The sequence below is a fragment of the Scyliorhinus torazame genome, chromosome 12 (assembly GCF_047496885.1).
Source record: "Scyliorhinus torazame isolate Kashiwa2021f chromosome 12, sScyTor2.1, whole genome shotgun sequence".
Taxonomy (NCBI): Eukaryota; Metazoa; Chordata; class Chondrichthyes; order Carcharhiniformes; family Scyliorhinidae; genus Scyliorhinus; species Scyliorhinus torazame.
The window spans coordinates 221,567,536-221,593,503 of record NC_092718.1 but is presented as its reverse complement, the minus strand read 5'-3'; the positions used below and the strand labels follow the sequence as shown (position 1 = coordinate 221,593,503).

General features: G+C 55.1%; 1 protein-coding gene across 2 annotated transcripts in view; it reads left to right on the top strand.

The window, feature by feature from the left end:
- The window catches only part of LOC140387010 (Na(+)/citrate cotransporter-like), a 126,145-nt gene that overhangs the window by 28,977 nt on the left and 71,200 nt on the right, over window positions 1-25,968 (top strand). Inside the window, exon 3 of one of the 2 annotated variants that reach the window (XM_072469983.1) lies at window positions 15,703-15,917. The exons of the other annotated variant lie outside the window; for it this stretch is intronic. Coding sequence (XP_072326084.1) covers window positions 15,707-15,917 — 211 coding nt within the window. The 5' untranslated portion in view covers window positions 15,703-15,706. The remainder of the gene's footprint in view (window positions 1-15,702; window positions 15,918-25,968) is intronic. 2 annotated transcript variants of the gene reach the window in all.

The window sequence follows — 25,968 nt, the reverse complement described above, 5'->3', positions numbered from 1 at the left end:
GTAAGTAAAGTATTCACTCTCTGAAATTGACCATCAAACGTGGAAGAGAAACAGGATTCCATCAGAGGCTCACTGCAATCTCCATCCTTCCCCAAAACAATGAGACTCAGGTGATTCCGCTGCCAGATGATTGGTCAGACTAAAGGCCAATAACCAATAATCCAGCATGGGACTGGCCAGCCGAGTGGCTGCATTGAGGGAGTTCCAAGAGAGGATTGAGCTCAACCTGAGCCTGCTGCTAAACATGGAACTTACCAACCACCTGTTCCTCACCTCCCACTGGCCCCAGTGTGAATGGAGATCACTGACCGTAACCCACTGGTCCCAGTGTGAATGGAGATCACTGACCATAACCCACTGGTCCCAGTGTGAATGGCAATCACTGACCGTAACCCACTGGTCCCGGTGTAAATGGAGATCACTGACCATAACCCACTGGTCCCAGTGTGAATGGAGATCACTGACCATAACCCACTGCTCCCAGTGTGAATGGCAATCACTGACCGTAACCCAGTGGTCCCAGTGTGAATGGAGATCACTGACCGTAACCCACTGGTCCCAGTGTGAATGGAGATCATTGACCATAACCCACTGGTCCCAGTGTGAATGGAGATCACTGACCGTAACCCACTGGCCCCAGTGTGAATGGAGATCACTGACCATAACCCACTGGCCCCAGTGTGAATGGAGATCACTGACCGTAACCCACTGGCTCCAGTGTGAATGGAGATCACTGACCGTAACCCACTGGTCCCAGTGTGAATGGAGATCACTGACCGTAACCCACTGGCCCCAGTGTGAATGGAGATCACTGACCATAACCCACTGGTCCCAGTGTGAATGGAGATCACTGACTATAACCCACTGGTCCCAGCGTGAATGGAGATCACTGACCATAACCCACTGGTCCCAGTGTGAATGGAGATCACTGACCATAACCCACTGGTCCCAGTGTGAATGGAGATCACTGACCATAGCCCACTGGTCCCAGTGTGAATGGAGATCACAGACCATAACCCACTGGCCCCAGTGTGAATGGAGATCACTGACCGTAACCCACTGGCTCCAGTGTGAATGGAGATCACTGACCGTAACCCATTGGTCCCAGTGTGAATGGAGATCACTGACCGTAACCCACTGGCCCCAGTGTGAATGGAGATCACTGACCGTAACCCACTGGCTCCAGTGTGAATGGAGATCACTGACCGTAACCCACTCGTCCCAGTGTGAATGGAGATCACTGACCATAACCGACTGGTCCCAGTGTGAATGGAGATCACTGACCATAACCCACTGGTCCCAGCGTGAATGGAGATCACTGACCATAACCCACTGGTCCCAGTGTGAATGGAGATCACTGACCATAGCCCACTGGTCCCAGTGTGAATGGAGATCACTGACCATAACCCACTGGCCCCAGTGTGAATGGAGATCACTGACCGTAACCCACTGGCTCCAGTGTGAATGGAGATCACTGACCGTAACCCACTGGTCCCAGTGTGAATGGAGATCACTGACCGTAACCCTCTGGCCCCAGTGTGAATGGAGATCACTGACCGTAACCCACTGGCTCCAGTGTGAATGGAGATCACTGACCGTAACCCACTGGTCCCAGTGTGAATGGAGATCACTGACCATAACCCACTGGTCCCAGTGTGAATGGAGATCACTGACCATAACCCACTGGTCCCAGTGTGAATGGAGATCACTGACCATAGCCCACTGTTCCCAGTGTGAATGGAGATCACTGACCATAACCCACTGGCCCCAGTGTGAATGGAGATCATTGACCGTAACCCACTGGTCCCAGTGTGAATGGAGATCACTGACCGTAACCCACTGGCTCCAGTGTGAATGGAGATCACTGACTGTAACCCACTGGTCCCAGTGTGAATGGAGATCACTGACCGTAACCCACTGGCCCCAGTGTGAATGGAGATCACTGACCATAACCCACTGGTCCCAGCGTGAATGGAGATCACTGACCATAACCCACTGGTCCCAGTGTGAATGGAGATCACTGACCATAGCCCACTGGTCCCAGTGTGAATGGAGATCACTGACCGTAGCCCACTGGTCCCAGTGTGAATAGAGATCACTGACCATAGCCCACTGGTCCCAGTGTGAATGGAGATCACTGACCATAACCCACTGGTCCCAGCGTGAATGGAGATCACTGACCATAGCCCACTGGTCCCAGTGTGAATGGAGATCACTGACCGTAGCCCACTGGTCCCAGTGTGAATGAAGATCACTGACCATAACCCACTGGCCCCAGTGTGAATGGAGATCACTGATCATAACCCACTGGTCCCAGTGTGAATGAAGATCACTGACCATAACCCACTGGTCCCAGTGTGAATGGAGATCACTGACCATAACCCACTGGTCCCAGTGTGAATGGAGATCACTGACCATAACCCACTGGCCCCAGTGTGAATGGAGATCACTGACCATAACTCACTGGCTCCAGTGTGAATGGAGATCACTGACCGTAACCCACTGGTCCCAGTGTGAATGGAGATCACTGACCATAACTCACTGGCTCCAGTGTGAATGGAGATCACTGACTATAACCCACTGGCCCCAGTGTGAATGGAGATCACTGACCGTAACCCTCTGGTCCCAGTGTGAATGGAGATCATGGATCGTAACCCATTGGTCCCAGTGTGAATGGAGATCACTGACTATAACCCACAGGTCCCAGTGTGAATGGACATCACTGACCGTAACCCACTGGTCCCAGTGTGAATGGAGATCACTGACCATAACTCACTGGCTCCAGTGTGAATGGAGATCACTGACCATAACCCACAGGTCCCAGTGTGAATGGACATCACTGACCATAACCCACTGGTCCCAGTGTGAATGGAGATCACTGACTATAACCCACAGGTCTCAGTGTGAATGGAGATCACTGACTATAACCCACAGGTCCCAGTGTGAATGGACATCACTGACCATAACTCACTGGCTCCAGTGTGAATGGAGATCACTGACCGTAACCCACTGGTCCCAGTGTGAATGGAGATCACTGACCATAACTCACTGGCTCCAGTGTGAATGGAGATCACTGACCATAACCCACTGGTCCCAGTGTGAATGGAGATCACTGACCGTAACCCACTGGTCCCAGTGTGAATGGAGATCACTGACCATAACCCTCTGGTCCCAGTGGGAATGGAGATCACTGACTATAACCCACTGGTCCCAGTGTGAATGGAGATCACTGACCATAACCCTCTGGTCCCAGTGTGAATGGAGATCACTGACCATAACTCACTGGTCCCAGTGTGAATGGAGATCACTGACCATAACCCTCTGGTCCCAGTGTGAATGGAGATCACTGACCATAGCCCACTGGCTCCAGTGTGAATGGAGATCACTGACTATAACCCACTGGTCCCAGTGTGAATGGAGATCACTGACCATAACCCTCTGGTCCCAGTGTGAATGGAGATCACTGACCATAACCCTCTGGTCCCAGTGTGAATGGAGATCACTGACCATAGCCCACTGGCTCCAGTGTGAATGGAGATCACTGACCGTAACCCACTGGTCCCAGTGTGAATGGAGATCACTGACCGTAACCCACTGGCTCCAGTGTGAATGGAGATCACTGACCGTAACCCACTGGTCCCAGTGTGAATGGAGATCACTGACCATAACCCTCTGGTCCCAGTGGGAATGGAGATCACTGACTATAACCCACTGGTCCCAGTGTGAATGGAGATCACTGACCATAACCCACTGGTCCCGGTGTGAATGGAGATCACTGACCATAACCCTCTGGTCCCAGTGGGAATGGAGATCACTGACTATAACCCACTGGTCCCAGTGTGAATGGAGATCACTGACCATAACCCACTGCTCCCAGTGTGAATGGAGATCACTGACCGTAACCCACTGGTCCCAGTGTGAATGGAGATCACTGACCGTAACCCACTGGTCCCAGTATGAATGGAGATCACTGACCGTAACACACTGGTCCCAGTGTGAATGGAGATCACTGACCATAACCCACTGGCCCCAGTGTGAATGGAGATCACTGACCGTAACCCACTGGTCCCAGTGTGAATGGAGATCACTGACCGTAACCCACTGGTCCCGGTGTGAATGGAGATCACTGACCATAACCCACTGGTCCCAGTGTGAATGGAGATCACTGACCGTAACCCACTGGTCCCAGTGTGAATGGAGATCACTGACCATCACCCACTGGTCCCAGTGTGAATGGAGATCACTGACCATAACCCACTGCTCCCAGTGTGAATGGAGATCACTGACCGTAACCCACTGGTCCCAGTGTGAATGGAGATCACTGACCATAACCCACTGGTCCCAGTGTGAATGGAGATCACTGACCATAACCCACTGGTCCCAGTGTGAATGGAGATCACTGACCGTAACCCACTGGTCCCAGTGTGAATGGAGATCACTGACCGTAACCCACTGGCCCCAGTGTGAATGGAGATCACTGACCGTAACCCACTGGTCCCAGTGTGAATGGAGATCACTGACTATAACCCACTGGTCCCAGTGAGAATGGAGATCACTGACAGTAACCCACTGGCCCCAGTGTGAATGGAGATCACTGACAGTAACCCACTGGTCCCAGTGTGAATGGAGATCACTGACTATAACCCACTGGTCCCAGTGTGAATGGAGATCACTGACTATAACCCACTGGTCCCAGTGTGAATGGAGATCACTGACCATAACCCACTGGCCCCAGTGTGAATGGAGATCACTGACCGTAACCCACTGGTCCCAGTGTGAATGGAGATGACTGACCGTAACCCACTGGTCCCAGTGTGAATGGAGATCACTGACTATAACCCACTGGTCCCAGTGTGAATGGAGATCACTGACCATAACCCACTGGCACCAGTGTGAATGGAGATCACTGACCATAACCCACTGGTCGAAATGTGAATGGAGATCACTGACCGTAACCCACTGGTCCCAGTGTGAATGGAGATCACTGACCGTAACCCACTGGTCCCGGTGTGAATGGAGATCACTGACCATAACCCACTGGTCCCAGTGAGAATGGAGATCACTGACCATAACCCACTTGCCCCAGTATGAATGGAGATCACTGACCGTAACCCACTGGTCCCAGTGTGAATGGAGATCACTGACCGTAACCCACTGGTCCCAGTGTGAATGGAGATCACTGACCGTAACCCACTGGTCCCGGTGTGAATGGAGATCACTGACCATAACCCACTGGTCCCAGTGTGAATGGAGATCACTGACCATAACCCACTGGCTCCAGTGTGAATGGAGATCACTGACTATAACCCACTGGTCCCAGTATGAATGGAGATCACTGACTATAACCCACTGGTCCCGATGTGAATGGAGATCACTGACCATAACCCACTGGCTCCAGTGTGAATGGAGATCACTGACTATAACCCACTGGTCCCAGTATGAATGGAGATCACTGACCATAACCCACTGGTCCCGTTGTGAATGGAGATCACTGACCATAACCCACTGGTCCCTGTGTGAATGGAGATCACTGACCATAACCCATCGGTCCCAGTGTGAATGGAGATCACTGACCATAACCCACTGGTCCCAGTGTGAATGGAGATCACTGACCATAACCCACTGGTCCCAGTGTGAATGGAGATCACTGACCATAACCCACTGGTCCCATTGTGAATGGAGATCACTGACCATAACCCACTGGTCCCAGTGTGAATGGAGATCACTGACCATAACCCACTGGTCCCAGTGTGAATGGAGATCACTGACCATAACCCGCAGGTCCCGGTGTGAATGGAGATCACTGACCATAACCCACTGGTCCCAGTGTGAATGGAGATCACTGACCGTAACCCCCTGGTCCCAGTGTGAATGGAGATCACTGACTGTAACCCCCTAGTCCCAGTTCCTACTACCCCCTGGGCCAGCGCGCGGTCAATTCCAGCCCCACAGCCCCCGGAGTCACAACACAAGTGAAATAACCAATAATTCATCAAAAAATACCAACGCCTTTGGCCCTTGACTGACCAATAATCACAGTCACCAGGTTTGCAAATGTAAACACAATACATTTTTATTTGTAACAAGAACTGTAATGAACTATGGAACAAATACAACTGGTTATCTATGATACAGTTGCTAATCCCCACCCTTTGCGCACACACACAGGACAGACCAACACAGAGGGGAATAAAGAGGTAACAAAACATGTAAGGAAATGAGACAAAGAGTCTTTGTTTCAGTCGATAAAAGCAAATTACTGCGGATGCTGGAATCTGAAACCAAAACGAAAATGCTGGAAAATCTCAGCAGGTCTGGCAGCATCTGTAGGGAGAGAAAACAGCAAATGTTTCCAGTCCAGATGACCCTTTGTCAAAGCTTTGACAAAGGGTGTTTCCAGTATCCTGCTCCTCATCAAACCTTGCTTTCAGATCGAGGTTTTACTGGAGCTACATTCCGGCCTCTATCGCTTTGGGGATCCAACACACACAGTCTTTCTGGAGAGAGAGAGAGGGGTCCTGGTCTTTGCCTGCAGCCTGTAGATTCATTCATCCAGGTTCTCTGCAGCCTCAAGAATACAGCACCCACCGCCTTTCTGGGGAAAGCGAGAAAATATGTCCTTGTCCTTTTGTGTCCGGGAGTCAGACTCCTTTACGACTCTGAAAACTACTCCACTGAGACGGGATGCAATCACCACCTGCTACCTGGCAGAGTACGGCCCTTTGCGCCAATTCACTGGCCCACAGACAATCAATCAAACCAAGCCCCAGCCCACCCCGCTCTCTGGTGCCAGCCCCGGTTCAAAGCAGCAGAAACTATCAGGATGTTTTCGTTCTCTCTGCTCCTCGACTTAAAGACACATGTCCATTAATCACCCTTGGATCAAAATTGATATTGGGAAAATAAAAGAAAGAGGAAATAAGGAAATAGAGAGGAAGGATCCTGACAATCCCCCCCCCCCCCAAAAAAAAAATAATAGTAAGTCTTACACACCAGGTTAACGTCCAACACATTTGTTTCGAATCACTAGCTTTCGGAGCACAGCTCCTTCCCCAGGTGATTGAAGAGGTAGATTGCAGAAACGTATATACAGACAAAGTCAAAAATACAATACAATGCTTCGAATCTGAGTTGGTGCCGGTAATTAAGTCTTTACAGATCCAGACGGAGCAACTGGAGAGAAGGATAATCCCAGGTTAAAGAGGTGTGAATTGTCTCAAGCCAGGACAGTTGGTAGGATTTCGCAGGCCAGATGGTGGGGGGTGAATGTAATGTGACATGAATCCCAGGTCCCGGTTGAGGCCACACTCATGTGTGCGGAACTTGGCTATCAGTTTCTGCTCGGCGATTCTGCGTTGTCGCGCGTCCTGAAGGCCGCCTTGGAGAATGCTTACCCGGAGATCAGAGACTGAATGCCCTTGACTGCTGAAATGTTCCCCGACTGGAAGGGAACATTCCTGTCTGGCGATTGTTGCGCGATGGCCGTTCATCCGTTGTCGCAGCGTCTGCATGGTCTCACCAATGTACCACGCTTCGGGACATCCTTTCCTGCAGCGTATGAGGTAGACAACGTTGGCCGAGTCGCACGAGTATGTACCGCGTACCTGGTGGGTGGTGTTCTCACTTGTAATGGTGGTATCCATGGTACATTGGTGAGACCATGCAGACGCTGCGACAATGAATGAACGGACATCGCGCGACAATCGCTAGTGATTTGAAACAAACCTGTTGGACTTTAACCTGGTGTTGTAAGACTTCTTACTGTGCTCAGGCCAGTCCAACGCCGGCATCTCCACATCATCCCTCAACTAATGAAACACCTGGGCATGGAAGTTTCATTATGAAGTATGCAAGACCTAAATCATAAAGACATATCCATCCAATCCACCCCCAGCATGTAAGTTCCATTCCCAGTCTTTACACTGGTAACTAGTCTTCGCTTAAACGTGTGAGAAAGAATCCAGAATCATATTATCCAATCCGGGAATGTGTACAAATTTAATATTGAACTGTTCTATTGTTGTATCCGTAAAACCTCAGATACTTTGACCAGTTTATTGATCAAAGTTTTACCCAGATGTCTTTATTGACGAGGTGAACAAAGGTCAAACCAAGTATCAAATCAAACCGAGTTTATTCAGTACAACAGTATTAACCCTTAAATTAACCCAATAATAATCACTATGACCATTCCCATTTGTTGATGAGCTTGGCTGAGCCGCGGGTCCGATTCTCGGAGACTCGTGTTCCTCAGGGTCATCGACGCAAAGGTGGGTCTCGCTGGCTGCTTCCTTCCTTCTCTGGTCAGCCTTCACAATGGTCACGGTCACCTCCACGCCGAGACTTCGCGGGGGGGTGTCTCGCGTGACTAGCTTTATCCCCCTCCCTCTGTGCCTGTCCAGAAACTTCTCTGGAGCTGTGTGGGACACGGACAGGTCCACAGCTCGGAGCTGTGTGGAACACGGGATGGGTCACAGGTCGGACATGTGTGGGTCACAGGATGGGTCACAGGCCGGAGCTGTGTGGAACACGGGATGGGTCACAGGTCGGACCTGTGTGGAACACGGGATGGGTCACAGGTCGGACCTGTGTGGGTCACAGGATGGGTCACAGGTCGGAGCTGTGTGGAACACGGGATGGGTCACAGGTCAGACCTGTGTGGAACACGGGATGGTTCACAGGTCGGACCTGTGTGGGTCACAGGATGGGTCACAGGTCGGAGCTGTGTGGAACACGGGATGGGTCACAGGTCAGACCTGTGTGGAACACGGGATGGTTCACAGGTCGGACCTGTGTGGGTCACAGGATGGGTCACAGGTCGGAGCTGTGTGGAACACGGGATGGGTCACAGGTCAGACCTGTGTGGAACACGGGATGGTTCACAGGTCGGACCTGTGTGGGTCACAGGATGGGTCACAGGTCGAAGCTGTGTGGAACACAGGATGGGTCACAGGTCAGACCTGTGTGGAACACGGGATGGTTCACAGGTCGGACCTGTGTGGGTCACAGGATGGGTCACAGGTCGGAGCTGTGTGGAACACGGGATGGGTCACAGGTCAGACCTTTGTGGAACACGGGATGGGTCACAGGTCGGTGCTGTGTGGAACACGGGATGGGTCACAGGTCAGACCTGTGTGGAACACGGGATGGGTCACAGGTCGGTGCTGTGTGGGTCACGGGATGAGATTGTGTATGCATAACGATGATGGTAGCATTCATCGAGTGTGGGGCAATGAGGTGAGAAGGTACAATGATGATGGATATTAATTACTGAGAGTGGGATAACGAGATGACGATGATTGGGTGGAGGTTGCAATGTGGGGGGGGACGCAGAGTCTCACAGACAGAAGCTGAGTGTGTTCCATGTATGGTGATGATGACCAATGATTGAGTGCCAGTCTAGTGTGCGACACGCAGAGTTCCACAGCGAGACACGACTTGGCAGCAGAGTTTCCACCAATTCCACCAATGATACAAATGAGTGTACCACTTTGAGGAATTGGACATTGGCACATTCAACCACATTGGCCGAGAAAGTAGAGGTCAGCTTCCGAGAAAGTGGGGAATGAGGAAGTGGGAAACGGTGTCTTGTGATTATTGTTACGAATAGACAGACTGCATTTTGGGTGTGTCGATTTTCGATCAGTAACTTCCCAAAACATTAAAAAAACATTTTAAAAATAAATTTAGAGTACCCAATTATTTCTTTTCCAATTAAGGGGCAATTTAGTGTGGCCAATTCACCTACCCTGACAAACAAGCTGATGTGGGACTTTGGTGAACCATTTAAAGAAGCTACGTGGAGTGGCTGGAACACTGCGATTAACATTTGGACCGGAATGTCCCGGTGCCTCCTCGGAGGTGGGATTTAAGTGGGCGGACTGCTGGCTGCCCCGCCGGCTACTCACTGCCCCGCCAGCTACTCACTGCCCCGCCGGCTACTCACTGCCCCGCCGGCTACTCACTGCCCCGCCGGCTACTCACTGCCCCGCCGGCTACTCACTGCCCCGCCGGCTACTCACTGCCCCGCCGGCTACTCACTGCCCCGCCGGCTACTCACTGCTCCGCCGGCTACTCACTGCCCCGCCGGCTACTCACTGCCCCGCCGGCTACTCACTGCCCCGCCGGCTACTCACTGCCCCGCCGGCTACTCACTGCCCCGCCGGCTACTCACTGCCCCGCCGGCTACTCACTGCCCCGCCGGCTACTCACTGCTCCGCCGGCTACTCACTGCCCCGCCGGCTACTCACTGCCCCGCCGGCTACTCACTGCCCCGCCGGCTACTCACTGCCCCGCCGGCTACTCACTGCCCCGCCGGCTACTTACTGCTCCGCCGGCTACCCACTGCCCCGACGGCTACTCACTGCCCCGCCGGCTACTCACTGCCCCGCCGGCTACTCACTGCCCCGCCGGCTACTCACTGCCCCGCCGGCTACTCACTGCCCCGCCGGCTACTCAATGACCCGCCGGCTACTTACTGCCGCGCCGGCTTCTCACTGCCCCGCCGGCTACTCACTGCCCCGCCGGCTACTCACTGCCCCGCCGGCTACTCACTGCCCCGCCGGCTACTCACTGCCCCGCCGGCTACTCACTGCCCCGCCGGCTACTCACTGCCCCGCCGGCTACACACTGCCCCGCCGGCTACTCACTGCCCCGCCGGCTACTCACTGCCCCGCCGGCTACTCACTGCCCCGCCGGCTACTCACTGCCCCGCCGGCTACTCACTGCCCCGCCGGCTACTCACTGCCCCGCCGGCTACTCACTGCCCCGCCGGCTACTCACTGCCCCGCCGGCTACTCACTGCCCCGCCGGCTACTCACTGCCCCGCCGGCTACTCACTGCCCCGCCGGCTACTCACTGCCCCGCCGGCTACTCACTGCCCCGCCGGCTCCTCACTGCCCCGCAGGCTACTCACTGCCCCGCCGGCTAGTCACTGCCCCGCCGGCTACTCACTGCCCCGCCGGCTCCTCACTGCCCCGCAGGCTACTCACTGCCCCGCCGGCTAGTCACTGCCCCGCCGGCTACTCACTGCCCCGCCGGCTTCTCACTGCCCCGCAGGCTACTCACTGCCCCGCCGGCTAGTCACTGCCCCGCCGGCTATTCACTGCCCCGCCGGCTACTCACTGCCCCGCCGGCTACTCACTGCCCCGCCGGCTACTCACTGCCCCGCCGGCTACTCACTGCCCCGCCGGCTACTCACTGCCCCGCCGGCTACTCACTGCCCCGCCGGCTACTCACTGCCCCGCCAGCTACTTACTGCTCGCCGGCTACCCACTGCCCCGCCGGCTACTCACTGCCCCGCCGGCTACTCACTGCCACGCCGGCTACCCACTGCCCCGCCGGCTAGTCACTGCCCCGCCGGCTACTTACTGCCCCGCCGGCTACTCACTGCCACGCCGGCTACCCACTGCCGCGCCGGCTACTCACTGCCCCGCCGGCTACACACTGCCACGCCGGCTACACACTGCCACGCCGGCTACCCACTGCCACGCCGGCTACCCACTGCCCCGCCGGCTACTCACTGCCACGCCGGCTACCCACTGCCGCGCCGGCTACTCACTGCCACGCCGGCTACCCACTGCCGCGCCGGCTACTCACTGCCCCGCCGGCTACTTACTGCCCCGCCGGCTACTCACTGCCACGCCGGCTACCCACTGCCCCGCCGGCTACTCACTGCCCCGCCGGCTACTTACTGCCCCGCCGGCTTCTCACTGCCCCGCCGGCTACCCACTGCTCCGCCGGCTATTCACTGCCCCGCCGGCTACTTACTGCCCCGCCGGCTACTCACTGCCACGCCGGCTAGTCACTGCCCCGCCGGCTACTTACTGCCCCGCCGGCTACTCACTGCCACGCCGGCTACCCACTGCCCCGCCGGCTCCTCACTGCCCCGCCGGCTACTCACTGCCCCGCCGGCTACTCACTGCCCCGCCGGCTACTCACTGCCCCGTCGGCTACTCACTGCCCCGCCGGCTACTCACTGCCCCGCCGGCTACTCACTGCCACGCCGGCTACCCACTGCCCCGCCTGCTGCTCACTGCCCCGCCGGTTACTTACTGCCCCGCCGGCTACTCACTGCCCCGCCGGCTACCCAGTGCCGCGCCGGCTACTCACTGCCCCGCCGGCTGCTCACTGCCCCGCCGGCTACTCACTGCCCCGCCGGCTACTCACTGCCCCGCCGGCTACTCACTGCCCCGCCGGCTACTCACTGCCCCGCCGGCTACTCACTGCCCCGCCGGCTACTCGCTGCCCCGCCGGCTACCCACTGCCCCGCCGGCTTCTCACTGCCCCGCCGGCTACTCACTGCCCCGCCGGCTACTCACTGCCCCGCCGGCTACTCACTGCCCCGCCGGCTACTCGCTGCTCCGCCGGCTACTCACTGCTCCGCCGGCTACCCACTGCCCCGCCGGCTACTCACTGCCCCGCCGGCTACTCACTGCCCCGCCGGCTACTCACTGCCCCGCCGGCTACTCACTGCCCCGCCGGCTACTCACTGCCCCGCCGGCTACTCACTGCCCCGCCGGCTACTCACTGCCCCGCCGGCTACTCACTGCCCCGCCGGCTACTCACTGCTCCGCCGGCTACTCACTGCCCCGCCGGCTCCTCACTGCCCCGCCGGCTCCTCACTGCCCCGCCGGCTACTCACTGCTCCGCCGGCTACTTACTGCTCCGCCGGCTACCCACTGCCCCGCCGGCTACTCACTGCCCCGCCGGCTACTCACTGCCACGCCGGCTACCCACTGCCCCGCCGGCTACCCACTGCCGCGCCGGCTACTCACTGCCCCGCCGGCTACTTGCTGCCCCGCCGGCTTCTCACTGCCCCGCCGGCTACCCACTGCCCCGCCGGCTACTCACTGCCCCGCCGGCTACTCACTGCCCCGCCGGCTACTCACTGCCCCGCCGGCTACTCACTGCCACGCCGGCTACCCACTGCCCCGCCGGCTACCCACTGCCCCGCCGGCTACTCACTGCCCCGCCGGCTACTCACTGCCCCGCCGGCTACTCACTGCCCCGCCGGCTACTCACTGCCCCGCCGGCTACTCACTGCCCCGCCGGCTACTCACTGCCCCGCCGGCTACTCACTGCCCCGCCGGCTACTCACTGCCCCGCCGGCTACTCACTGCCCCGCCGGCTACTCACTGCCCCGCCGGCTACCCACTGCCCCGCCGGCTACCCACTGCCCCGCCGGCTACTCACTGCCCCGCCGGCTACTCACTGCCCCGCCGGCTACCCACTGCCCCGCCGGCTACTCACTGCCCCGCCGGCTACCCACTGCCGCGCCGGCTACTCACTGCCCCGCCGGCTACCCACTGCCGCGCCGGCTACTCACTGCCCCGCCGGCTACTCACTGCCCCGCCGGCTACCCACTGCCGCGCCGGCTACTCACTGCCCCGCCGGCTACTCGCTGCCCCGCCGGCTACTCGCTGCTCCGCCGGCTACTCACTGCTCCGCCGGCTACTCACTGCTCCGCCGGCTACTCACTGCCCCGCCGGCTACTTACTGCCCCGCCGGCTACTCACTGCCCCGCCGGCTACTCACTGCCCCGCCGGCTACTCACTGCCCCGCCGGCTACTCACTGCCCCGCCGGCTACTCACTGCCCCGCCGGCTACTCACTGCCCCGTACAGCACAGGAACAGGCCCTTCGGCCCTCCCAGCCCGTGCCGACCATGCTGCCCGTCTAAACTAAAATCTTCTACATTTCCTGGGTCCGTATCCCTCTATTCCCATCCTATTCATATATTTCTCAAGATGCTCCTGAAATGTCCCTATCGTCCCTGCTTCCACCACCTCCTCCGGTAGCGAGTTCCAGGCACCCACTACCCTCTGTGTAAAAAACTTGCCTCGTACATCTACTCTAAACCTTGCCCCTCGCACCTTAAACCTATGCCCCCTAGTAATTGACCCCTCTACCCTGGGGAAATGCCTCTGACTATCCACTCTGTCTATGCCCCTCATAATTTTGTATACCTCTATCAGGTCGCCACTCAACCTCCTTCATTCCAGTGAGAACAAACCAAGTTTATTCAATGTCTCCTCATAGCTAATGCCCTCCATACCAGCAACATCCTGGTAAATCTCTTCTGCACCCTCTCTAAAGCCTCCACATCCTTCTGGTAGTGTGGCGACCAGAATTGAACACTATACTCCAAGTGTGGCCTAACTAAGGTTCTATACAGCTGCAACATGACTTGCCAATTCTTATACTCAATGCCCCGGCCAATGAAGGCAAGCATGCCGTATGCCTTCTTGACTACCTTCTCCACCTGTGTTGCCCCTTTCAGTGACCTGTGGACCTGTACACCAAGATCTCTCTGACTGTCAATACTCTTGAGGGTTCTACCATTCACTGTATATTCCTTACCTGCATTAGACCTTCCAAAATGCATTACCTCACATTTATCCGGATTAAACTCCATCTGCCATCTCTCCGCCCAAGTCTCCAAACAATCTAAATCCTGCTGTATCCTCTGACAGTCCTCATTGCTATCCGCAATTCCACCAACCTTTGTGTCGTCCGCAAACTTACTAATCAGACCAGTTACATTTTCCTCCAAATCATTTATATATACTACGAACAGCAAAGGTCCCAGCACTGATCCCTGTGGAACACCACTAGTCACAGCCCTCCAATTAGAAAAGCACCCTTCCATTGCTACTCTCTGCCTTCTATGACCTAGCCATTTCTGTATCCATAGAACATAGAACATAGAACAATACAGCGCAGTACAGGCCCTTCGGCCCACGATGTTGCACCGAAACAAAAGCCATCTAACCTACACTATGCCATTATCATCCATATGTTTATCCAATAAACTTTAAAATGCCCTCAATGTTGGCGAGTTCACTACTGTAGCAGGTAGGGCATTCCACGGCCTCACTACTCTTTGCGTAAAGAACCTACCTCTGACCTCTGTCCTATATCTATTACCCCTCAGTTTAAAGCTATGTCCCCTCGTGCCAGCCATTTCCATCCGCGGGAGAAGGCTCTCACTGTCCACCCTATCCAACCCCCTGATCATTTTGTATGCCTCTATTAAGTCTCCTCTTAACCTTCTTCTCTCCAACGAAAACAACCTCAAGTCCATCAGCCTTTCCTCATAAGATTTTCCCTCCATACCAGGCAACATCCTGGTACATCTTGCCAGCTCACCCCTGATCCCGTGTGACTTCACCTTTTGTACTAGTCTACCATGAGGGACCTTGTCAAAGGCCTTACTGAAGTCCATATAGACAACATCCAGTTGCCTTATCTGCATCAATCATCTTGGTGACCTCCTCGAAAAACTCTATCAAGTTAGTGAGACACGACCTCCCCTTCACAAAACCATGCTGCCTCTCACTAATACGTCCATTTGCTTCCAAATGGGAGTAGATCCTGTTTCGAAGAATTCTCTCCAGTAATTTCCCTACCACTGAAGTAAGGCTCACCGGCCTGTAGTTCCCGGGATTATCCTTGCTACCCTTCTTAAACAGAGGAACAACATTGGCTATTCCCCAGTCCTCCGGGACATCAGCTGAAGCCAGTGAGGATCCAAAGATTTCTGTCAAGGCCTCAGCAATTTCCTCTTTTGCCTCCTTCAGTAATCTGGGGGTAGATCCCATCAGAATACAGGGCCTCCGTGGGTTACTAGAAAAAGGGGGAGGGCTTTAAGAAGTTGGAAGATATTTTCACATTGTTAACCGTCTTGCTTCTGACCTTTCAGGTTAATGTTGGGGTTCATGGGCGTGACATCCTTCCTCTCCATGTGGATCAGTAACACTGCCACAACCGCCATGATGGTCCCCATCGCACAGGCCGTGCTGGACCAACTCAGCAACTCCAAAGTGGAGGCAGAAAGACTGGAATTGGAAAAATCCCATTTGTCTGCTAATGACGTGGAACTGGAGACAAAGTGTTCCACTATTAATGTGGAAGCAGGTCTCTGGCACATTCACTCTCTCAATACGGTGCCTTTCAGGTTTCTCACTTTACTCCCACTCCCTCGGCCTAGCCTGCTCTTCAGAGACATTAAGACACAGAGGAGAACTTGAAAAGTCAGAGTGGAAGCAGCCCCAGGGAATCCGAACCCCTGTGAGGGGGGTGCAGGGGGGGGGGGGTGCAGGGAGGGGGGTGCAGGGGGGTGCAGGGAGGGGGGTGCAGGGGGGGTGCAGGGGGGTTGCAGGGAGGGTGCAGGGAGGGGGGGCAGGGGTGGTGCAGGGAGGGGGGCAGGGGGGGTGCAGGGAGGGGGGCAGGGGGGTGCAGGGAGGGGTGCAGGGAGGGGGGGGCAGGGAGGGGGGGCAGGGGGGGGTGCAGGGAGGGGGCAGGGAGGGGGGGGGCAGGGGGGGGTGCAGGGAGGGGGGGGCAGGGGGGTGCAGGGTGCAGGCGGAGGGCTGCACAGTTGGCTGCTGCTCAGTGTGTTACTGGGCCAGAGAGATATGGGACGGGATCCACCATCATACCAGCCGGCCAATGTGGTTTCCCATTGTGGGCAGCCCACACCATCGGGACATCCCAGGGTGTGTGTGCGCTGCCGGCACAGCGGAGAGCCCCGCCAGCGGAGAACCCCGCCCGCCCCCTGCCCCCCCTCCCTGCCCCCCCTCCCTGCACCCCCTCCCTGCACCCCCTCCCTGCACCCCCACTGACTGTGCGGAGTCTGCACCTTCTCCCTGGGCTAGTTCTACTGTTGTCCAACTGAACATCCTCCTTTTCACCATCTACCCCAATCATTCTGGACATTAGACCTGAAGACATAAGAGCAAAAGCCGGCCACTCGGTCCATCGAGTCTGCTCCGCTATTGAATGAGATCACGACTGATCTGATAAAATCCTCAACTCCACTTTCCCGTGGGTTTCCTCCGGGCGCTCCGGTTTCCTCCCACAAGTCCCGAAAGACGTGCTGTTGGGTGAGTTGGACATTCTGAATTCTCCCTCTGTGTACCCGAACAGGCGCCGGAATGTGGCGACTAGGGGCTTTTTACAGTAACTTCATTGCAGTGTTAATGTGAGCCTACTTGTGACAATAAAGATTATTATTACTCTATTCCTTCATCTATAAATGCCAACATTCTATTCGCTTTCTTTATTATCTGCTGTATCCTCAACTCTACTTTCCCACCTTATCCCCATGACCCTCAATTCCCTCACTGATTAAAACCCTGTCTATCTCAGCCTTGAACATACTTAACGGCCCAGCCTCTTCAGCTCTCTGCAGTAAAGAATTCCACAGATTCACTCCCCACTGAGAGAAATTCCTCCTCATCTCTGTCTGAAATGGGCGACCACCTCACTCTGAGATTGCGTCCTCTGGTCCCAGACTCTCTGACAAATGGAATCAATCTCCCAGCATCAACCCTGTCAAGTCCCCCTGAGAATCCAATATGTCACAATAAGGGCGCTTCTCATTTCTCTAAACTCCAATGAGTACAGACCCAACCTACTCAACTTCTCCTCGGTAAAAAAAATCCCTCCATACCCGGGATTAACCGAGTGAACCCTCTCTGGACTGCTTCCATTGCCAGTATATCTTTCCTTAGATAAGGGGACCAAAACTGTTCACAGTATTCCAGGTGCGGCCTAACTACTGTCCTGTATAGTTCTTCCCTATTTTTATGCTCCATTCCCTGTGAAATAAAGGCCAACATTCCAGTTGACTTCCCTATTACCTGCTGACATTACGTGCTAGCTTATGGTGATTTGTGCATGAGGACCTCAAATCCCTCGGTGCTGCAGGTTTCTGCAGTCTCTCTCCATTTAAACAATATTCAGCTTCTTTATTCTTCCTACCAAAGTTCAAACTTCACAATTTCCTACATTATGGGGAGCAATTTGTTAGATGTGTCCAGAAGCTCTTTTTGATACAGTATGTTGACAATCCAACCAGGGAGGAGGCCATACTAGACTTGGTATTGGGGAATGAGTCAGGCCAGGGGATTGATGTTTCAGTGGGGGGAGCATTCTGGGCTTAGCGACCATAATTCCATAAGATTTCGAGTAGTCATGGATAAGGACAAGAGTGGATTGTAGGTGAGGGTGCTTAATTAGGAGAGGGCCAATTACATCTAATTTAGACAGGAACAGGGGAATGTGGATTGGGAGCGGCTATTTGAGGCAAATCCATGTCTGACATGAAGGAGGCTTTTACAGGCCAGTCGATGCAGGACAGGCATGTCCCCGGAAAAATGAAAGACAGAAATGGCAGGATTCGGGAAACATGGGTGATAAGGGAAATTAGAAGCTTAGTCAAAAGGAAAAAAGGAAGTATACGATAGACCTAAAAACTGACAAAACCCTTGAGGAGTACAGTGAAAGTAGAAAAGAACTTGATGTGTTATGTCATTGCTAGTAACATAAGCTGCTACTTGATGTAGGCTTTGCTGAAAGATGCTCCAAACTCAGAGATAGGTTTAACGTATTTATAGAACGATTAACAATTCTCCAAATGAGTTTGACTCTCTGCTAATCTGACTCTAGTAACTCAGTCTATTCTGCTAACTATACAAGCTTGCTCTGGACCACGTGCTAGGGTGTGATGTTGCTGTTAATCAACCCTGTCCTACTCTCTAGGTTTCTGCCGGTGGAAGAGGCAGAGCCTGTGTGCCTCGTCCTTTTTATAGTGGTCGTGTAGTGCCTCCTTGTGGTAATGCCACCTCTGGGTGTCCTGATTACCCATTGGTTGTATCCCGTTCTAATGACCCATTGGTTGCGTGTCTGCATGTTATGACATCTCTGGTGCTCCCTCTAGTGGTTACTTAGTTGTAGTGTTTTACATTAACCCCTTGTGTATATACAGTGATGCATATCACCACAGAACTTAAACGGGAAATTAGGAGGGCTAAAAGGGGCCATGGTCAAGGACAGGGCTTGCAACAAGGTGACAAACCCCTGGGGAATCGCTGGAAGAATTCTACCGTGCACTCCTGGTGTTGGGGAGAAACTGCAGCTGCCCGCAAGTTTCGGCGAGCGAACACACTGAACTCTTCGTCCGGGACGCTTTCGTGGCAGGTATGCTATCCTCACAAATTCACCAGCAACTGCTAGAAAAAGACGCTCTACGTCTCTAGGAGGCACGGGCCCTTCCGGCTCCCTGGACATGGCCTCCAAGAACGCCCGCGCTTACGTTCCCGACCGCGCGGCAGCCCCCTGGGCAGCGTGGAACCCCTCCACAGCTGACCCCGAGACATCCCCATCCCCCCACAAGCCTGCGCTGCAAGGTGGCCTGGCAACCCCGGGGGGCTCCGCTGCTACTTTTGCGGGCAGGCCAAGCACCCCCGCCAGCGCTGCCCGGCCCGCGCATCCACCTGCAAGACATGCGGCAAAAAGGGCCATTTCGTGGGGGTATGTCAGGCCCGTGCGGTCGCCGCGGTCTCCGGCGGCGAGTGCGGACCGCCACCACAAACCTCTCCACGGTCCCCGTGCGGCCAGCGGTCGCCGCCATCTTCCTATTCCAGGGCCACGTGCGGACCCCGGGCGCCGCCATCTTGTCCCGCGGACGCCACGTTAGAAGGGTGGATGCCACAATTTTGTGCACCCGCAGCCATGTGCGACCAATGGGAGCCGCCATCTTGGACGAACCCACAGGACCCCAGCTCGGCTGACCACGCACTGCCCGAAGAGAACTCTCAACTGCTGCGATTAGCCTCGGTGACCCTGGATCAGTCCCGACCTCGAACACTCTCAACTGCTACAACTGTATTCACCAACGGGCACGTGACGTCCTGCCTAATCGACTCTGGGAGCACAGAGAGCTTCATACACCCCGACACGGTAAGGCGCCATTCTCTCCTCATCCACCCCGTTAATCAAAAAATCTCCCTGGCCTCCGGTTCACACTCAGTGGAGATAAAGGGGTTTTGTGTAGCAAACCTCACGGTCCAGGGAAGGGAGTTCAAAAATTTCCGTCTCTACGTCCTTCCCCACCTCTGCGCGGCTACACTCTTAGGTTTAGACTTCCAGTGTAACCTCCAAAGTCTGACCTTCAAATTCGGCGGCCCTATACCCCCCTCACTGTCTGCGGCCTTGCGACCCTTAAGGTCGACCCGCCTTCCCTGTTTGCGAACCTCACCCCGGATTGTAAACCCGTCGCCACCAGGAGCAGACGGTACAGTGCCCAGGACCAGATCTTTATTAGGTCAGAGGTCCAAAGGCTACTGAGGGAAGGGGTCATTGAAGCCAGTAACAGCCCCTGGAGAGCTCAAGTAGTGGTGGTAAAGACCGGGGAGAAACATAGGATGGTCATCGACTACAGTCAGACCATCAACAGGTTTACGCAGCTGGACGCGTACCCTCTCCCCCGCATATCCAACCTGGTAAACAGGATTGCGCATTATAAGGTCTTCTCCACGGTGGATCTCAAGTCCCCCTACCACCAGCTACCCCTCCGTACTAGTGACCGAAAATACACTGCCTTCGAGGCAGACGGGCGGCTCTACCACTTCTTAAGGGTTCCCTTCGGTGTCACCAACAGGGTCTCGGTCTTCCAGCGCGAGATGGACCGAATGGTTGACCGGTACGGTTTACAGGCAACATTCCCGTTCCTCGATAATGTCACCATCTGCGGCCACGACCAGCAGGACCACGACACCAACCTCTGAAAATTCCTCCAGACGCAAAAATCCTTAACCTTACATATAACAAGGATAAATGCATGTTTAGCACTGACCGTCTAGCCATCCTCGGCTACGCAGTGCGAAATGGAGTTATAGGCCCCCACCCTGAACGCATGCGCCCCCTTATGGGGTTCCCCCTCCCCCACTGCTCCAAGGCCCTGAAGCGCTGCCTAGGGTTTTTCTCTTACTATGCCCAGTGGGTCCCCAACTATGCGGACAAGGCCCGTCCCCTGATCCAATCCACAGTTTTTCCCCTGTCGATAGAGGCCCGCCAGGCCTTCAGCCGCATCAAAGCAGACATTGCAAAGACCACGATACACACCATCGACGAGTCCCTCCCCTTCCAGGTCGAGAGCGACGCGTCTGACGTAGCTCTGGCGGCCACCCTCAACCAAGCGGGCAGACCCATGGCCTTCTTCTCACGTACCCTCCATGCTTCCGAAATCCGCCACTCCTCAGTCGAAAAGGAGGCCCAGGCCAGAGTAGAAGCTGTGCGACATTGGAGGCATTACCTGGCCGGCAGGAGATTCACTCTCCTCACTGACCAACGGTCGGTTGCTTTCATGTTCGATAATGCACAGCGGGGCAAGATAAAAAACGACAAGATCTTGCGGTGGAGGATCAAACTCCACCTACAACTATGAGATCGTGTACCGTCCGGGGAAGCTAAACGAGCCTCCTGATGCCCTGTCGCGCGGCACATGTGCCACCGCACAAGTGGACCGCCTCCGAGCCCTCCACGAGGACCTCTGCCACCCGGGGGTCACTCGCCTTTTCCACTTTATCAAGACCCGCAACCTGCCCTACTCCATCGAGGAGGTCAGGACAGCCACCAGGAATTGCCAAATCTGCGCGGAGTGCAAACCGCACTTCTAACGGCCAGAGAGGGCGCACCTGATAAAGGCTTCCCGTCCCTTTGAACGCCTCAGCATGGACTTCAAAGGCCCCCTCCCCAACACCGACCGCAACACGTACTTCCTGAACGTGATTGACAAGTACTCCCTGTTACCATTCGCCATCCCCTGCCCCGACATGACCGCAATCACCGTCATCGAGGCCCTCCATAGCATCTTTGCACTGTTTGGGTTCCCCGCCTACAGACATACTGATAGGGGATCCTCCTTTATGAGCGACGAACTGCGTCAATTCCTGCTCAGCAAGGACATCGCCTCGAGCAGGACGACCAGTTACAACCCCCGGGGTAATGGACAGGTAGAGAGGGAGAACGGAACGGTCTGGAAGACCGTCCTACTGGCCCTCCGGTCCAGGAATCTCCCAGTCTCCTGCTGGCAGGAAGTCCTCCCGGATGCCCTCCACTCCATCCGGTCACTACTTTGTACCACAACCAACCAGACACCTCACGAATGTCTCCTTGTCTTCCCCAGGAAGTCCCCCTCTGGGACCTCGCTCCCGACCTGGCTGGCAGCTCCCGTACCCATCCTGCTCCGAAAACACGTGCGGGCGCACAAGTCGGACCCGTTGGTCGAGAGGGTCCATCTTCTCCACGCTAACCCCCAGTACGCTTACATGGCGTACCCCGACGGCCGACAAGATACGGTCTCCCTATGAGACCTTGCGCCCGCCGGAGCACCACGCACACCCCAGCCACCAATCCCACCCTCCCCTCCACCAGTGCACCTTACAGGAGGATCGGTCCTTCCGCCAGCCCCGTCTAGGCCACCCCCACCCACCGACGCACCCCGCAGGCGCTCCCTTCCCAGGTCAACCGTTTTCCCCACCAGCGCCGTCTAGGGGTGTCGAAGCTGCCATGGAGATCGAAGCCACGCTCCCGGAGTCACAGACGCCCGAGCCTCCACCGGAGTCACCACCGAGGCTCCGACGATCACAGAGGACGAACAGGGCCCCCGATCGACTGATTGCTTCATTTTAAATTGTAAACTGTAAACTGTAAATGTAAATCATCAAATATACATAGCTATCAGAATTGTAAATGGTTACAAAACACTGTACGGAGGTATTGCGGTACCTCCATAACTAATTCTACCACGTTGCCATGTTTGTAGTATCAGGCCACCACCCCCACCAGACTCTTTTTTAACAAGGGGTGAATGTGGTATTAGAGGTATTACGGTACCTGATAGGCTGGAGCACCATTGGTGGAAACTGTATGCTTTCTATTGGTTAGGATGTATGGCAGCTCCACCCTGCTAGGCGGGGTATAATAGCCCATGCCATCCCAGCAGCCTTCATTCTGTACCTGAGCTGCTGGGGGAAACATCTAGCTTATTAAAGCTCAGTTGGACTACAACCTCGCTTTAGTGGTCATTGATCGTGCATCAATCCCGAGGATTTTTATGCATATATTAGGAGCAAGAGGGTAGCAAGAGAAAGAGTAGACCCACTCAAGGACAATGGAGGGAAGTTATGCAGGAAGTCGGTGAAATCCTTAATGAGTAGTTTGTATCGGTATTCACCAGGGAGAAGGACATGATGGATGTAGAGGTCAGGGATTGGTGTGTGAACGCTCTTGAGAACATCAATATTTCAAAGGAGAAGTGTTGAGTACCCTAAATTGCATTAAGGTAGACAAGTCCCCAGGGCCAAATGGAATCTATCCCAGGTTACTATGGGAGGCTAGGGGAGAAATAGCTGGGGCCTTAACAGATCTTCACATCCTCTTTGACCACAGGCGAGGTTCCAGAGGACTGGAGAATAGCCATTATTATTCCCAAAGGAAGCAGGGATAATCCAGCAAATTCTAGGCCGGAGAGCCTGACATCAGTGGTGGAGAAGCTTTTGGAAAAGATACTGAGGGACAGGATGTATGCACGTTTGCAGGGAAATGGACGAGGTAGTGACAGGCAGCATGGTTTTGTACGGGGAAGGTCGTGTCTCACCAACTTGGTTGAGTTTTCTGAAGAGGTGACAAAGAAAATTGATGAGGGAAGGGCTGTGGATGTAGTTTATATGGACTTTAGTAAGATGTTTGACAAGGTCCCACATGACAAAAACTACAATCCCACATGGGATTCGGGGTGGGCCGGCCAGATGGATACAGAACTGGCTCGGTTACAGAATGGGGTTACAGAATGGGATTCGGTGTGGGCTGGCCAGATGGATACAGAACTGGCTCGGTTACAGAATGGGGTTACAGAATGGGATTCGGTGTGGGCTGGCCAGATGGATACAGAACTGGCTCGGTTACAGAATGGGGTTACAGAATGGGATTCGGTGTGGGCTGGCCAGATGGATACAGAACTGGCTCGGTTACAGAATGGGGTTACAGAATGGGATTCGGGGTGAGCTGGCCAGATGGATACAGAACTGGCTCGGTTACAGAATGGGGTTACAGAATGGGATTCGGTGTGGGCTGGCCAGATGGATACAGAACTGGCTCGGTTACAGAATGGGATTCGGGGTGGGCTGGCCAGATGGATACAGAACTGGCTCGGTTACAGAATGGGGTTACAGAATGGGATTCGGGGTGAGCCGGCCAGATGGATACAGAACTGGCTCGGTTACAGAATGGGGTTACAGAATGGGATTCGGGGTGGGCTGGCCAGATGGATACAGAACTGGCTCGGTTACAGAATGGGGTTACAGAATGGGATTCGGGGTGAGCTGGCCAGATGGATACAGAACTGGCTCGGTTACAGAATGGGGTTACAGAATGGGATTCGGGGTGGGCTGGCCAGATGGATACAGAACTGGCTCGGTTACAGAATGGGGTTACAGAATGGGATTCGGGGTGAGCTGGCCAGATGGATACAGAACTGGCTCGGTTACAGAATGGGGTTACAGAATGGGATTCGGGGTGGGCTGGCCAGATGGATACAGAACTGGCTCGGTTACAGAATGGGGTTACAGAATGGGATTCGGGGTGGGCTGGCCAGATGGATACAGAACTGGCTCGGTTACAGAATGGGATTCGGGGTGGGCTGGCCAGATGGATACAGAACTGGCTCGGTTACAGAATGGGATTCGGTGTGGGCTGGCCAGATGGATACAGAACTGGCTCGGTTACAGAATGGGGTTACAGAATGGGATTCGGGGTGAGCTGGCCAGATGGATACAGAACTGGCTCGGTTACAGAATGGGGTTACAGAATGAGATTCGGTGTGGGCCGGCCAGATGGATACAGAACTGGCTCGGTTACAGAATGGGGTTACAGAATGGGATTCGGGGTGGGCTGGCCAGATGGATACACAACTGGCTCGGTTACAGAATGGGGTTACAGAATGGGATTCGGGGTGGGCTGGCCAGATGGATACAGAACTGGCTCGGTTACAGAATGGGGTTACAGAATGGGATTCGGGGTGGGCTGGCCAGATGGATACAGAACTGGCTCGGTTACAGAATGGGGTTACAGAATGGGATTCGGGGTGGGCTGGCCAGATGGATACAGAACTGGCTCGGTTACAGAATGGGGTTACAGAATGGGATTCGGGGTGGGCTGGCCAGATGGATACAGAACTGGCTCGGTTACAGAATGGGATTCGGGGTGGGCTGGCCAGATGGATACAGAACTGGCTCGGTTACAGAATGGGATTCGGGGTGGGCTGGCCAGATGGATACACAACTGGCTCGGTTACAGAATGGGGTTACAGAATGGGATTCGGGGTGGGCTGGCCAGATGGATACAGAACTGGCTCGGTTACAGAATGGGATTCGGGGTGGGCTGGCCAGATGGATACACAACTGGCTCGGTTACAGAATGGGGTTACAGAATGGGATTCGGGGTGGGCTGGCCAGATGGATACAGAACTGGCTCGGTTACAGAATGGGGTTACAGAATGGGATTCGGGGTGAGCTGGCCAGATGGATACAGAACTGGCTCGGTTACAGAATGGGGTTACAGAATGGGATTCGGGGTGAGCTGGCCAGATGGATACAGAACTGGCTCGGTTACAGAATGGGGTTACAGAATGGGATTCGGTGTGGGCCGGCCAGATGGATACAGAACTGGCTCGGTTACAGAATGGGATTCGGGGTGGGCTGGCCAGATGGATACAGAACTGGCTCGGTTACAGAATGGGATTCGGGGTGGGCTGGCCAGATGGATACAGAACTGGCTCGGTTACAGAATGGGGTTACAGAATGGGATTCGGGGTGAGCTGGCCAGATGGATACAGAACTGGCTCGGTTACAGAATGGGGTTACAGAATGGGATTCGGGGTGGGCTGGCCAGATGGATACACAACTGGCTCGGTTACAGAATGGGATTCGGGGTGGGCTGGCCAGATGGATACAGAACTGGCTCGGTTACAGAATGGGATTCGGGGTGGGCTGGCCAGATGGATACAGAACTGGCTCGGTTACAGAATGGGGTTACAGAATGGGATTCGGGGTGAGCTGGCCAGATGGATACAGAACTGGCTCGGTTACAGAATGGGGTTACAGAATGGGATTCGGGGTGGGCTGGC